Source organism: Myodes glareolus, chromosome 5 (genome assembly GCF_982192425.1).
Source record: "Myodes glareolus chromosome 5, mMyoGla1.1, whole genome shotgun sequence".
NCBI classification, from domain to species: Eukaryota; Metazoa; Chordata; class Mammalia; order Rodentia; family Cricetidae; genus Myodes; species Myodes glareolus.
This window is the reverse complement of record NC_142030.1, coordinates 104876736-104893114: the sequence shown is the minus strand read 5'-3', so window position 1 is coordinate 104893114 and position 16379 is coordinate 104876736. Positions and strand designations below refer to the sequence as shown.

The 16379-nt window shown below is 40.2% G+C and overlaps 1 protein-coding gene across 6 annotated transcripts in view; it reads right to left on the bottom strand.

The window, feature by feature from the left end:
* Epb41l5 (erythrocyte membrane protein band 4.1 like 5) overlaps window positions 1–16379 on the bottom strand; it is a 119736-nt gene that overhangs the window by 88222 nt on the left and 15135 nt on the right. For all 6 annotated transcript variants that reach the window (XM_048443812.3, XM_087906598.1, XM_085688360.2 and 3 more), the window contains exons 4-11: window positions 9662–9704; window positions 7981–8059; window positions 6765–6809; window positions 6318–6370; window positions 4496–4616; window positions 4276–4363; window positions 3253–3341; window positions 2229–2298 (exon numbers count right to left, since the gene is read on the bottom strand). In XM_048443812.3, the coding sequence (XP_048299769.2) occupies window positions 2229–2298; window positions 3253–3341; window positions 4276–4363; window positions 4496–4616; window positions 6318–6370; window positions 6765–6809; window positions 7981–8059; window positions 9662–9704 (588 nt within the window). The remainder of the gene's footprint in view (window positions 1–2228; window positions 2299–3252; window positions 3342–4275; window positions 4364–4495; window positions 4617–6317; window positions 6371–6764; window positions 6810–7980; window positions 8060–9661; window positions 9705–16379) is intronic.

Genomic DNA, 16379 nt, shown 5'->3' with positions numbered 1-16379 from the left:
TCCATATAGACAGTCACATACAACACTCATGAAAAGTCCAGAGGCCATTAAAAAAAAGTGCTATGATGGGTGTGGTGATGCACACCTTTAGTCCCAGCACTTTGGAGGCAGAGGCAGGCAAATCTCTGAGTTTGACACCAGTCTGGTCTCAGAATGAGTTCGGCGGCGGAGGGGGGGGGACACCCGGAAGAGGGGGCGCACTCACCCACACACCCACACACCCAAAAACCCAACAAACAAACTTGTATGTGTATTAGCCTGTTTGCCATGGCACACACGTGGAGGTCAGAGGATAACTTGAACTTGTGTGGTATGTGTGTGTGTACTAGCCTGTGTGCCATGGCACACACACAAAGGTCAGAAGATAATGTGTGTGTGTGTGTGTGTGTGTGTGTGTGTGTGTGTGTGTGTGTGTACTAGCCTGTGTGCTATGGCACACACATGGAGGTCAAAGGATAACTTGAGTTGGTTTTGCCTTCTATCACAAGGGTCCCAAAGATCAAACTCAAGTTATTAGGCCTGCAAACAAGGCTTTTAACCACTGAGCCATCTCATTGGCCCAAACTGTAGGATTTTTGGTAAGAAAGTTTGAAGATCATCAAACTTCAGCAAGATACAAAGGTAGTTCTGTAAATTCCTAGGAACTAAGCAAAATATAAATCTAAAATATCACTGAAAACAAAACAAACTAGAACTCAGAACCTTTGCATCTTCTGTGACTGGACTTTTGTTTTATAAAACACATCTAAGGAAATGTAAACAAGAGGGGGGAACCAAAATCTTCCAAAATTAAAACACCCCACACAACAGACACAGTAGTTTAAAATACTGTCAAAACAAATGAGAAAAAGGGGGGGATGAGGAGGTAATGAGGGGTAAACCTGGTGAAAGCACACTATAAGCAGATAAGAAATTCTCAAATACAAATTTCTTTTTGAAAATTCAAAACAATTACTATAACAAATACTCACTTACTTTATTATAAAGTTTTTTCACATCAACTCCATTTTTCTTGGTTATGTATCATTTTAATTATGAAAACGATGTCATAAGCAAAACTGTCTGTCTATTTGCAGACTTGCCAAGATTATATATTCCCACATTCCCACTAATCCACTATTAAAATAACTTCTCCATGGGACAATCAACTGCACTCAAATTCCCCTGAGAATATGAATGCTTCTCATTCATTCTGTGAAGTAAAAAGCAACATACTATATCAGCAACAAAAATTCCTTTTCTGTTTAATAAATGAACAGGTTTAGTTGTAACAAGTGTACTGACTGAATAGCAGTGCTTCCCATAAACCCATTTTCTGGTAACGTATCATTTCATTTATCTAACACCACAGAGATGGTTTTATAAAAGTGACCTGTCTAATGCCCATATTAAAAAACTGAAGAAAAAAAAAACAGTGCAGTCATCTAAGGGCCTCGCCTTAACCTACAGTCTTACTCTTATGGCGAGTCACCATATTTAATCAGGTCTATGTATCCTCAAACACTACAGAGGATGGAAGAAGGTTATGTCACAATGCAGCACACTACTTACCTGTCCTCCAACAACTAAAAGAAGTCAAACCTAAAACAGTAAGAGCTTATAAAATATCTGCAAAATTCCAGAAAAGATGACAGAACTTGACTGTTGCCTGCTGCTTATCACACTTTATATAAGCACAACCAAAAAGTCAATTATAAGGGGAATGGGAACATGAAAATATGCCCGAATATGATAAAAGCTAAGAGAAATGCATAAAAATCATTTAAAATGGGACATTGAAATTAAATAAAAAATAAAAGTAACAAAAATATAAAATCACATTTTATTGTAAAAAATACCACCAGGTGGATTTTTTATTTTATTTGTGTCTTTGAGACAAGGTCTCACTGGTCAGCACTATATAGATCAGGGTGGTTTTGAACTTAGAGATCCACCTGTCCCTGCCTCCAAAGTGTTCCAATAAAAGGCAGCTGGCTTGTTCTTTTACCTCTTTTATCAGGAATTAAGGAACAGAGTCACCTAATGTAACCTTTGCACATTTAGATACATTACCAACAAAGAAATAATGAATAAAAAGCTTTTATATTATCTTTAAGACTAATGGCACAAAAATACATTTTTAGGATGGTCTGACCTGAATAAGAAATTTACTTCAAAGTATAAGCAATGCTAAGTTACTGTCCTGAGGTCCATCCCCACTTGTTACCGTATCACAGCACAGTTCCTACCTGATCATCATCCTCCACAACAACCAGAGTTAATTTATTCTTCTTAAAATCCAATCTGGTTATCTTGGGCCTGTAATAATATAAGAGCCATAGCCAGATTAGGGACAATCCTCTTCTATATCAGACATGTCTCCTTGTGTCCGAACACTGATAAGGAGGTTAAGGCAGCCAGCACTGCCCATCAAAGTCTTTTTTTTTTATTATTTTTTTATTTTTTTTATTTTTGAGACAGGGTTTCTCTGTAGTTTTTGGTGCCTGTCCTGGAACTAGCTCTTGTAGACCAGGCTGGCCTCGAACTCACAGAGATCCGCCTACCTCTGCCTCCCAAGTGCTGGGATTAAAGGAGTGCGCCACCACGGCCCGGCCTCCATCAAAGTCTTTAAAGGGAGGCAAACACATACTTCAAAAGCAACCAACTAATAAACTGATGTTGCCCATATAACATTAAAAATATGAAGAAAATGAGAAATATATGCATTCTGTACACCCCTAATGTGGCACACTGAATTCTGTATTCCTAAAGAATTCTGTAAAAACTTAAGAAAATACCTGATTAGGGTCTTCTACTGTATTTTACCAGTAACACGTAAATTTGAATTTGATATGGGTAGGAAGGCTTCAAGCCAACAGCCTTGGCATGTTACAAAAGCAGCAACACGGGCCATCTTAGCTAGTGCCTGTATCACAAGTCTAAATGTTGCAAACACTTTCCCAGTTCAGTGCTCTAGGGCCATGAAATCTGCGCCATCTCAGAGAACAGAAACAAGCTGGGAAGCCGGAGTCCAGCCTGACAGCAGGAGGAAATGGAGAACACTAACAGTGAGAGCCACATGAGAGAAGCACGCTGACATCCTGAGAGCACTGGACAGAGCTGGAGAGCCGACATCTGCACACAGTCAGGGCAGGGCAGCGGGCACAGCGTCACTGCAGCTGCTCAGGGTTCTGTTGCCACACGCTTTTATTAACAATATAAATGCTCTGACCCATTAAAAACAAGAGGACTTCTGATATCCACACTGCTTACCAGAAAAACAAGCCGATTTTGGTTTCTCCTTCAAAAACAAGGACTCCTGTTGGAGTTAGTCCCAAGCTATAGTCGTTCCCATCTCTAGCCTAATTTTAGGAGAGAATATAAAACGTATATTTTCTTGTTTGTACACAAGAAACAGGTTTCAAGTTTTCACACAACTGGTCATTTTTCTCATTAAATATTATATACAGGCTAATATTTATATTCAAGATGTTTTCAATAAATAATAAAATAATCCTCTTCAAGCTACAAAGTATCAACCTTGCTTACTGAACTATTTTATTTTAGCAAAGTCTACTCAATAGTGAGCTTCAGTGATATAAAACAACATCAAATAACAATGATGACGTTAAAAGATAAAGATTTTCTCAGCTTAAAAAAATCAACATCTTACAAGCATCCATATATATTTCTAGAATTTTAGTTTTCTCTTCTTTTATAATGTTTCTTTCTATAGATTTTAGTCTTTTGTTTTGGTTTTTGGAGACAGGGTCTCTCTACATATCCTTGGCTGTCCTGGAACTCACTCTAGACCAGGCTGGCCTCAAACTCACAGAGATCCACCTGTCTCTGCCTTCCAGTGCTGAGATCAAAGTTGTGCACTACCACTCTCAGCTGATTCTAGTCTTTTAATATCTAATTTCAACCATATTTTCTCCTACCTACCACTTATCAAAAAATACTCAGAAGTATTTTATACAAACTCATGCCTTCTACCACACTATAAAATTCAGTTACATTAAAAACTGCAAAGAAATTAATGTTTAAAAAATGATTTACTTTTATTATTTTAAAATTATGTATCTGGACACACTGAGTACAAGCACCCACAGGGTCAGGAAGGGGGCATCAGATCCTCTGGAGATGGAGTTTCAGGTATTTGTATGCAGCGCGACACAGGTGCTGGGACCCAGACTCAGAACTTCTACAAGAATACCACGTGCTCATAACTGCTGAGCCATTCCTCTAGCCCCAGGAAGAAATTTTTTAAAAAAAGTACCACACAATAGAGTTTACCTTGACCACATGCATATCAACTCCATACATTTCTAGCCATTTGGCTTTATTCAGATAATTGGTTTCAGCTTGTGCTGGTGTCTGACCTCTGAAATTAAAAATACAGTAATTATAAGACAATAAGCATAAAGTGATTTTAGTGAAAAATAGAAACAAAAGAAATAAATACAAAATAATGACGGTGATGATGTTTAAAAAGTATGATCAAATTATGAGTTACCTGTACTCCTTCCATTTCTCAAAAATAGCCAGCTCCATCTCTTCAGTCTGAATAGGCACAAATCTGAACTCAGAGACAAGTTCAGGACTATGTTCAGCAAGATCATAGTCGCCAAGTTCAGCTACAAATATAAGTTCACAAAGTTATGCTGTGTTAATAATACTAAATACTAAGGAAATCCTAGTGGTGGAACACACCTTTAATCCCAGCACTGGATGATGGGGGCTGCAGACCCATGACCCCTTGACTTTCTTTGACTGCCTCAGACCCTTTGCCTGCTGGACTGAACTGAGCAAAACAACTTGTTTACCTGTGTTTGCAGCTGCTCTGAGCACAAGACCCTCATGAGTTCCTGATGGCAGGGGAGTGAATTCTGGTGGGTTTTACACTGGAAATCCCAAGAGCTGGGACATGGTTATGAGTTAAGGATCCCAATATAAACTTCCCTGGAGCACAATAAAGTTGGTATTCTTGTTTCAAGGATGACCCGTGGCCCCTTGTCTCTGTCTGTGTGTGTATGTTTTTAAATCTCCAGCATAGCTCCCGGTTCACGTATTGTCCCCTACGGCAGGCGCTACAACTGGAGACAGAGCCAGATGGATCTCTGTGAGTTCAAGGCTAGCCTGGTCTACGCAGCAAGTTCCAGGACAGCCTGAGCTACACGAAAAAAATCTGTACAAAAATCCTTTTTAAAATACACATTTTGTAAACAAAGATTAAGAGGATTAGTAAAATTCTTTCTTAAGCCACCAGCCATTTATAAAGATTACACCACTCCCCCAAAGAATCCAGTTTCCATCTGGGACTTGAGCTATACACAAATGTAGTGGTTTCACCGAGAATGGCTCCCATACACTTATAGTTAAATGCTTGGTCCAAAATGAGTTGAAGTTTTGGGGAAGGATTAGGTGGTGGCCTTGTTGAAGGTGTGCTGGTTGGGTTGGGCTTTGAGGTCTAAAACTCCCATGCCATTTCCAGTCATCCTCTCTGTGTCACACTTGTGGATCAGATGCAATCTCACTGCTACTGCTCCAGCGCCATGACTGCCTGCCTGTTCCCAAGCTCCCTGCCATGACAGTCAAGGACTCTAACCCTCTGTAACTCTGAGTGCCAAATTAAATGCTTCCTTTATAAGTTGCCTTGATAATGATGTTTTGTCATGATAATAGAGAAGACAACATAAATCACAATTGTTGGTGTATTTTTAATTATATCTTTCTCCTAATTTATTCATATACTAATGCTTAGCTTTTGAAAATAAATTTCTGTATTTCCACAGAGAAAAAAACATCTTTGACCTTGTAATTCTTAAGACAATTTAGCTGTTATCTATAAAAAACTATTCAAGATGCACAGTATATAGCAGCATATTGTAAGATACAATACTTGTCTGGAATGTAAAAGTACTGTTTTTTCTTTGAGACAGGGTTTCTCTGTAGCTTTGGAGCCTATCCTGAAACTAGCTATTGTACAGCAGGCTGGCCTCGAACTCACAGAGATCCACCTGCCTCTGCCTTCCGAGTGCTGGAATTAAAGGCATGTGCCACTACTGCTCAGCTTAAATTTTTTTAATATTTATTTATTTTTATTTTATGTGCATTGTTGTTTTCCCTGTATGTATGTCTGTGTGAGTGTGTCAGATCTTGGAGTTACAGACAGCTGTGAACTGCCATGTGGGTGCTAGGAGTCAAACCCATGTCCTCTGGAAGAGCAATTAGTGCTCTTAACCACTGAATCATCTCTGATGTTATTCTTTACTCCTCAGACATGCATCACACAAAAGAATTATGCTCCCGTCTTATTCAGCATAGGAACCACTTACCTTGCAGATTATAAGCGGCCAACTGAACGGCTGTGTCAAAGGGACACTCTAATCTGAGATCAAAATACAAATTGGCTAAGTCAATTTCATAATCTTTAAGATAAATAACATTAATATATATTACATTTTGAGCATTTCCTTTACACAACCCTGAACTTATTTGTGTACACATATGTAAGTGCACTTGCCTACCTGTGAACATGAGGAGGCGTGAGGGCCATGTCGACACTCTTCCTCTGTTCCTTTCTTCCCCTTACTATTTTGGCTACAGTGACTAGCCAGTGAGCCCCAGTGCCCCTGGGTTTTACATGGGTACTGGGGGTGCAAATTCAGGTTCTTTACTTGCTGAGCCATTATTTTGCCAGCCCTGGGCTGAACTTATTTTCTAACTTATGTTTCTACTACTCAAGAATTTTGCAGTTACGTACTAAATAATTTAATACTCACTTCCCACTGAGAATATCTTGTTTTAATTGCAGAACAAATAAATACCTAAGGAAAATAAAAAAACAAAATAACCAAACAGAACAATCTACTATGGAAAAAAAATACTATCATTTTAACTTGAGAACACCCTTTTCTTTTTTTGAGACAGGATTTCACCCATGCAGCCTGGATGGCCAGAACTCAGAGATCCACATGCCTCTGCCTGCCAAGTGCTAGGATTAAAGGTGTGCACAACCACACTCTGAGAGAACTTTTTAATTATAGAATTTTACCACAAGATAATTGTAAGGGAAAAACAATGAATGAAAAAGGGTGCTGAGGAGGAAGACAGCACACCTGAAGGTAAGAGAAGAGGGGCAGCCAGAGCACAGCGGAGCAGAGGTGTCAGGATAACAGCAGCGATCCGCCCAATACTCTAACAACTCACCCCTTGTTACTTAGCGAGGACTGTGTAGAGAAGCAATGAGTTTGCGGTAAAAGAAAGAAATGGATACAACCTGACGCTTTATCCAGAATTACTCATATCAGGATCTAATATCGTTATTAATTGATGGTATTTATTAAGTAAAGAAGTCAGGAACCAACCTATGTGAAGGTGGTAACAAAAGTCAGATCACAGTGAATGTCAGTAAGATTGTAATTTACCAAAACATCATCAGTTCTGTTTAAAATCCATGAACCAAGCTGGGCGATGGTGGTGCACGCCTTTAACCCCAGCAACTTGGGAGGCAGAGGCAGGCGGACTGCTGTGAGTTTGAGACCAGCCTGGTCTACAAGAGCCAGGTTCAGGACAGGCTCCCAAACTACAGAGAAACCCTGTCTTGAAAAATAAAAAAAACAAAAAAAAAAACAAGAACTGCTCTCCAGTCACCTTTCTGGGTGCATAAAAGCCAACTCTCTTTGTTTTGAACAACAAATAAGAATCATATACTTTTATTTTAATATTTTAAGACAAAGTCTTACATTGTAGATTAGGCTAGCCTGAAAGTCACTATAGAGCCCAGGCTGGTCTTGAATTCAGTAATCCTCCTGTCTTAGTTTCCTGAGTGCTGAGATTTCAGGCATGAGCTATTTTACTTGACTTGACTAGAATCTGACATTTTAATCTTGTTCGAAAATAAAAACTCACCTGAGACCTTATTGCTAGGCTGAGAAATCCTAGGAATGCCCTTCTGAAAGTTGTAACCCCTGACATAACCCTTAGTAGTGGCCTTACCGGGTTAGCTCCTCACGAAGATTGTTTGGTTCCGAGGAATAAAACTTAACTCGAAGATGAAGACAATAAGGTGAACCAACTGCCATTAAAAAGGAAAAGAGCTTTAATTGTTATTGACTTACTAACAATTTTCACCGGTGAACTGGCTGACAATTACCACCGTATAAAGGAAAAGAACAGATCTTTGTAGTGTTATTCCACAGCAAAGCCAGGCAGGAATCCGACACAGGCGTTTTAGAGTGTGCCGACCAGAGCACGGCATTATCACATCCACCTGTCAGCCCAGGACAGCTCAGGGTCATTCACTCCAGCTCAGGGTCAAGTGCATAATCTTAATGGTACAATCAAACAGCGCGGAAAACCTGCTGAGCTACACTTTTAGTGAAGGCCGAGGAATGCCAACGTTAGTAACTGCAGGGCCAAGCATCCGGCACAAACTCAGCCCAGTGCGCACACTGACTGTTGAGTTCTCATCAGTCCTGTCCCAGTACTTTATAAAGACAAGAGTTAAGCTGCCCTGAAATCTGACACTGGGGACCAGACACTAGTATTTCTAATATTATTAACTATTATTATAGTTAATAATAATCTATTTCATGTGAATTACTTCATTTCATTATCTTGTCTTACTTTTAATTATGTGTATGGGGGTGTTATGTGCATGTGTGAATGCAGGTGCCCACAGAGTCCAGAAGAAAGTGTCAGATTCCATGGAGTTGGAGCTACAAGCAGTTGTGAGCCACCAATACAGATGCTGGGAACTGAAAGAGGGTCCCCTGCAAGACCAGCATGTGTGCCCAATCTGAGCCACCTCTCTAGCACTGCGTCATTATTCTTCTGAAAGAACAGAGGTAAGGAAGGGCTGGAGAGCCGGCTCACTGGTTAAGAGCAGTTGTTGCTCTTGAAAAGGACCTGACTTTGATTCCCAGCACCGATATGGTTCACAATTGTCTGTAATTCCAGTTCCTAGGGATTCAATGCCCTTTTCTGACCCATGATGGCACTAGACACACACGGTTCACATGTGCGTGTGATCGGCTATGTCAGCTGACTGCACAAAGGGGACAGAGTACATCTACCATGTATTTCTCAGCCTAGGCCACTGTGCATAGCCTGTATCATGAATTTCTGGAAAGACGAAGAAAAAAAACTATTACAGCTTTAAGGTCTCAAAACGTTTTCTAGAGGCAGGTAGAGCCTCCCAAAACAAAAACAGACAAACAAAAACAGAGGGGGAAGCCCAACAAAATAGCAACACAAGTAATTACCTAAAGAGAAGTTAAATATTTCATAAGAACTCAAGCCAGTTTGTAAGCTGCAAATATTTCTCCTATAAGCTCAAGTTACAAGACTCTTGAGTCTAGATTAATGTTCAACCTAGACTACTGGGCACTGAATCGGTACATTACAATGACACAAAGTTTAGAAGGCCGCCACACTAGCCAGGCACATTAGAACACACCAAAATTCCTAGCACCGAGGAGGCCAGGAAAGTTTTCGCGCTTGAGACCAATCAAAGCTGTATCTTGAGACTTGAGTGACATAAACCCCAGCCCACCCTACAAAGGCAGATGGCAAAGAAACTCGTAGGAAATATGATTTTCTAATGTTCTTACTATTAAAAAGGTGTTTCTGATATGTTTTATTTGCACAATTTCACAAATAATTTCTCAACACTTACTTTTTACTTGCTTTTTGATGCTTTTTGTACCATCCAACCAATGCTGCAAATGGAAAAATAAAATTGAGTACTTAAGCAAATGGTAGATCTTTAATGTCTAACAAGTTACTGCTTATTACAGCTTTGGGGACAACCACTACGCAGTATTTCACACAGGGAAAACCAGAGGGACAGACTGAATTCTCTTTTTCAAGGTGGCTCTCAGGGCTTAAATCATATACTTAATTTCCCCAGTTCCCAAACAAATGGCTCTCTTGAAACAGTTCAGTTAGAGAGAAGAGGGCTGCAGCTAGAGATGGCTACAGAGCGCGCACCAGTACCGCTATAAATAAGTACATAAACAACACTTTGGGAGAAAAATTCCATTCCTTTATAAGATTCAATGGCAGACCCTAACACAGAGAAGAGAAAATGTTACCAGTGACTATTTAGTACTCACTGAAAGGGCCTGAAGAGTTTAAAAAGCAAGATTTTCCCCCAAATCATGACAATGTCTATCAACAAGTAGTCACTGTCCTTCCAACTTACAAATAAAAATACTTACACTTGACAAGCAGTTCTGCTTTCAACAGTAACAGCCTTTTTTAAAAAATTCTGTTTTATTGTATGCTACAGCCAGTATATGAACTAGTAAAATCTTGTGAAACAGAAATCAATGAAAATTCAGAGAGGCAGATGTTCAGGGCTGACAAGCAGAGGTTGTATATTATGGCACGTGTTATGTAGAAGCTTTTGTACAGACTTTTTAGTTCTCTTGAAAATATTCACTGGTTCACAAGAAGTGGTTTGAGAATCCTCAAGATATATGACTTCAAAAAAAGGGCAGACTTTCTGGGGTCTGAAAGAATTTGTACTTGAAGATACTCCAGTGAGCACGGGCCATGCTGATCACTCTGAAACGTGGACTGTTTCTAGTCTGCAGCTGCCTGGGAAACCTTCACACGGTTGAGCCCCAGTTGCTGAACTACCTTCTTCAGGGTGGCGATGCTAGAAGAACCTGGGAAATGCTCACAACACAAACAAACCTGAAATGACTCCTGATGTTTCCAGTCACAAAGCAGTCCCAGCTCATTACAAAGCCCGTATTTCAGGCCCTCACAGCGACAGGCCGCATTGGTCCAGCTACAATTCACACAGGTGAGCTCACTTCAGCACACTTTCAACTCCAAAAACCAAAAGAAGGGGGTGCTGCTATGTTAGTCCACAGAGCCATGGACGCAGTTTCAACAACCCTGCTAGGCAAGAATGCGGAAGGCTGCACTGCCACTGGTGCTGTTTGCTCTCCTCACCTATTATTTGCCGAGCCTCTTCTTTCCTTTCTTCTTCAGACAGAGCTCTTACTGTGCCAGCAGGGTGCCCTTCTACCCTTGAATAAGATGTTCTGTAAACACATCAGGCAGACTCTGCAAAGCTTTCTGTCTTAGTCTGGCAGTGGGGGAGACTGAATCCAGGGCCTCAAGTATGCTAGACAAGAGTCCTGCAGCTGAGTCACAATCCCAGTCCCACCTAAGCTTCCTCTGGATTTCAAGCTGGGTAGGCTACTTGGCCAACTCATTTAATACATTGTGGGCCCGCCCCTTTTAAATAGAGTTCAGAAGGCAAATGTTCAGTTGTACAAATCCTACTAGTAGGCAGAAAACAGATTTATTAGGAATGACTTCAACATGGGCCAACAAAGAATGCTTTAATCTTGGCCTAGAAAGTTCAAATATGAACTTCAAATATGAAGTGGCCTAATGTTATGACATTCCTACAAGCAATTCCATAAGAAAAGTATAAGATAACCATCCAATAATGAACTGACTAAAACATTTGAAGGTGACAAACGCATAATGAAGCAATTAAAAATGAAAGCAAATATTTAAAGATCTGAAATGGATACGGCTATTTTGGGGGAATGTGGGGGGTGGTTGAGACAGGGTCCCTCTCTATAGCCCTAGCTGTCCTGGAGTTCTGTAGACCAGGATGGCCTTGAATTTCTGCCTCTTCCTTCTGAGTGCTGAAATTAAAGATAGGTGCCACCATGTCTGGCCATATTGCTATATGTTAAAGGATTCACTGTGAAGTATTATAAATTGTTTCATCAAAATGTACAAATAGGTGTATACACACACATACACAATGTATATTCTTTTAGACTGAGATAACAATTAATAATAAAATAGTAACTGACATTACTGGTGAGGTGCTGGAGAGATGCTCAGCGGTTAAAAGCACTGGCAGCTGCTTTTCCAGAGGACCTGGGTTCAATTCCCAACACCCACAAAGCAGCTCACAACCATATGGCACACCAGTTCTAGAGGATAGGATGACTTCTGGTCTTTATGGGTACTGTAACATGAGGTGCGCAGACATCCATACAGTCAAAACACTCATATACAGAAAAGAAAAAAAATAAAACTGTAAAACATATTTAAAAGAAGATTGTAAGTGTTACAAACACAATTTGATGCTAAGAATAATAGCTCCTTAATTATAACATTTGATATAGATAATCATATGGACTTAGGGAGTAATAGTAAAACAACAGGGGCTAGAGTAATGATATGCCAGGTTATAAGCACACGCTTCTTGTTCAGAGAACCTGAGTTCAGTTCCCAGCATCCATGCCAGGCAGCTCACCTGTTACCTACAGCCCCCAGGGGATCCAGTGCCCTCTTCTGGCCTCCAAGGGTACTTGCATCTTACCCCACAAATACATGAAAAAAAATTATAAAGGCATCAGTCTCTCCACCTCCAAGATCTATCCCCTATAAATGGTACGCATTCCCTCAAGATGTGAACAGTTGCTCCTGATTCTGTCTCAGCTTCCTTCAAACTAGAAGAATTCCTCTTTGATGTTCTTGTATTTGAAGGACACTGAAAAATCAACAGGCCAATTATAACTATCCTGTTCTCCTGCTCTGTGACAGGATCTCACTATGTAGCCCTGGCTGGTCTGAAACTTGCTGTGTAGACTAGGCTGGTCTACATCTCAGAGATTCTCTTGCCACTGTCTCCTGAGTGCTGGGATTAATGGTGTGCTCCATCACTCTTGCCAATTAATTATATTATTATTCAGGAAAATTAAGAAGGAAAAGGAGGATTTACTAAAATCATACCCAGTAGTTGAGAAATCTCTTCCTAGTTGGATCTATTCAGGACCATTAAGATGGCTCAGCAGGAAAGGGCACTCGCCACAAAATCTGATAACTTCCACAGTGGAAGAGAGAAGAAACTCCCCCAAGTTGTCCTTGAGTTCCACATGCATATCACATGTAGGCACACACATAAACAAAAATAATAAAGTGTAAAACAAACAAAACTCCAAAGACAATTCTCATGAATATACTTTTCCACTCTTACCCATGTCCTACCATTAAACACAAAATTATCCCAGCAGAGAAGGTGCTGGAGCATACACCAAGCAGAAATCCCAGTCTTCTCTACTGATTCTTGTGTCTCCACGCCAGTAAGATAACCAAACAAACATATTCTAAAGTGCGATGTAGGAGCTGGGGGAGTCCTGAGTCACTGCTCTTATGAGGAAGGTCTGAGTTCATGTTTGTGGATTCTCAAGTCTGTTTTCTTTCATCTCCTCCACATTCCAAGAGCGGTGACTGGAAAGTTCAGAGCTCAGAGACAGGCGCTGATGCACTTCCTAGAATCAGAGTCTCTGAGAGTCATGTTCAAACTGCTAAGAAGATAAAGATGGAAGGCATGCAGATGCAGATGCTTGGGTGCTTAATGTAATATTGAAATAGTTAAAAAGTTTAGTTGCGAAACTTAAGATATTAAAAAAATGCAGAAAGCTGTATTTCACCCTCAGCAGGTGGCTATAGAAGAACAATTAATTCATGTATCTTCAAAGGCAATAATGATATAATCACAAACATACCAGACATAACTAAACCAGAGTCAGCAAGGAAGCTTCTGAAACATCAAGACACATACACACCATCATCCCAGGTCCTCCAGACACACACACACTCACACACACACACACTCACACACACACACACACACCCTTGTCCCAGTCCATTCCTCCGACATATCCTCATCCCAGGTCCTCCAGACACACACACACACACACACACACACACACACACACACACACACCCTTGTCCCAGTCCATTCCTCCGACATATCCTCATCCCAGGTCCTCCAGGTGGACAGACAGACAGATACACACACACACACACACACACACCCTCGTCCCAGGCTCTCCAACCAAAAAGCGTACAAACAGCCCTACGGTGCGTCCAGCCTCTGAACACCTACCCGGTTCACTGAAGAAACACACCACCACTGCTCAAAGGGCAAAGAGCCTAAACTATCTTTCAAAACAGTCTCCACACGAAATATCTGCCAGCAGAGGCATTTTTAACATTTTAAACTATTTTAGAAAAGTTAAAAACATAAATGCTAAGAAAAGCAGAACTGTAACTGAAAAGCACTTCTGTTTAGTCTAGATGCTGAATAACCCTTCCTGAGCGACTGCTTTCCTTAGAGTGAACAGTCTGTCATAAGTCATGGCAAAAGAAGACCCAAACCAGACATCACAAAATATTTCCCAAGGTACCTTTGTTAAAAATTTTTAAAATGCTAAATTCATGACTGAATGTAAGTGACTTAAGTATGTGAATCGCTCTTAAATTAAAATGTTATTCTTTTTGTATTTCTGTCTTGCATATATGTATGTGCAGCATGTGCATGTCTGGCACCCGTGGAGGTCAAAGAGGGCATCAGAGCTTCCGGAAGGTGCTCTCCTAAGGTATTTTATCACAGCAACAGGAAAGGAGATAATAAACTGTGCATGTTCTGGAGCAGAGTGATGGTTCAGCTGCTACATCAGCTCCTACTTGGCCAGACGACTTCGCTTCAGTTCCCAGCACCCATAAAGGTACCTCCAGTTCCAATGGAGCTGAACCCTCTTCTGAACCGAGGCATACATGCAGTGCACGTGCATAAATGCAGGCACTCACAACATAAAATGAAAATAAATAAATCTTTAAAACAAGTGTTCATATTAAGAAATTTGAGAGATCAATGAACTAATAGAACACCTTAAGGTCTTAAAAACCAAGAACAAAAAGTCCAAAACTAAACTCAGAAGACAGAAAGAAATACACAATACAGACATTGAGTTGAAATTAATCAAACAATAATCAAAAAATATATAAAATATCAACATAACAGAGACAGTTCTTTGGAAAGATAAATAATATTGGTGAGCCACAGGCCATAATAATAATAATAATAATAAAACTTACATTTATAAAACTAGAGACAAAGAAATCACACTACTACTGATGTCCAGATGATTATGAGGGACCTAGACACATGATCTACCAAAATTAAACCAAGAGACTTAACAAGAATAATATTGAGCAGCTGGAGGGATGGCTCAGAGGTGAAGAGCACTAACTGCTCTTCCAGAGGACTGGGCTTCAATTGCCAGCACTTCCATGGTGACTAACATCTATCTATAACTAGTTACGGGGGATCTGATGTCTCGGCCTCTGTAGGCAAAGTAAACACAGTGCACAGACCTACATTCAGGCAAAACACCCACACACATCAAATAAAAATACATCTTAGAAACAATATTGAAGGTACAGTAAAGAAATTCTTGACGAGAAAACATCCAGGTCCAAACATCTTCTGTAGCTTTGAAGCCTGTCCTGGAACTCCCTCTGTAGAGCAGGTTAGTCTCAAACTCACAGAGACCCAGCTGCCTCCACCTCCAAGTACTGGGATTAAAGGCATGCACCACCATTGTCCGGCCACAGACACAGATCTACCTCTAAAGGTAGCAACATCAACATTCTTTAAAGTATGGCATAAAATAGAAAGGGAAGGAATGCCTTAAATCTCTCTGCTATAAAGCCAGTAGTACCATGATAATAAAACCAGGTAAAGATGCAACAGAAAAAAGAAGCAAAAAAAAAAAAAAAAAAAAAAAAAAGGAAGAATTTCTTTTACGAGCATGGATGTAAACTTCGCAGTACTTGGAAGCATGCATGGGACTAGGGAGCTGGCTCAGGGGATAAAAGTGCTTGCTCTACAAACCTGAAGACCTGAGTCTGAACCCTGGAACCCAGATTTAAAAACCAAATGTAGGGGTCTATACCTGTAATACTAACACTTCTATGGGAAAATGGGAGGTGGAGACAAGAAAATGGACTGGAAACTCAGAAGCCAACTAGCTCAAAGTATGTCTGCCATGTAGTGGCAGAAACAAAAGAAACGCCGCCTCAACAAAGTGGAATTTGAGAACCAACACCCAAATTATCCTTTGAATTCCATACATACTCCATGTCATGTGTATGCCAATATAAATGTATACATGTATGGAGTTCTCACACACACACACACACACACACACACACACACACTCATACACTCTAAATACATAAAACTAAAAGTCCTATAAAGTGAAAGAAAGAAACAATCACCGGCATCAGGAGACAGTTTAAAGAATGGTAGGGAATCTATCTCAAAGAGGATCAATATCTAGAACATAAAAAACTGAACACCTAAGAAAATATAGAATACACAATAAAAGAGCAAATGAACATGCGCTTTTCAAATGAAGAAGTACAGTTGGCCAATAAATAACTGAAAAGCCAACCTCTTTAGGCTCATTAGGCAAAGATGAATCAAGGCTACAATTGAGATCCTGTCTCACCCCTGACAGAATGGCTATCAAGAACCAAACAAAAAGCAACAAATACCG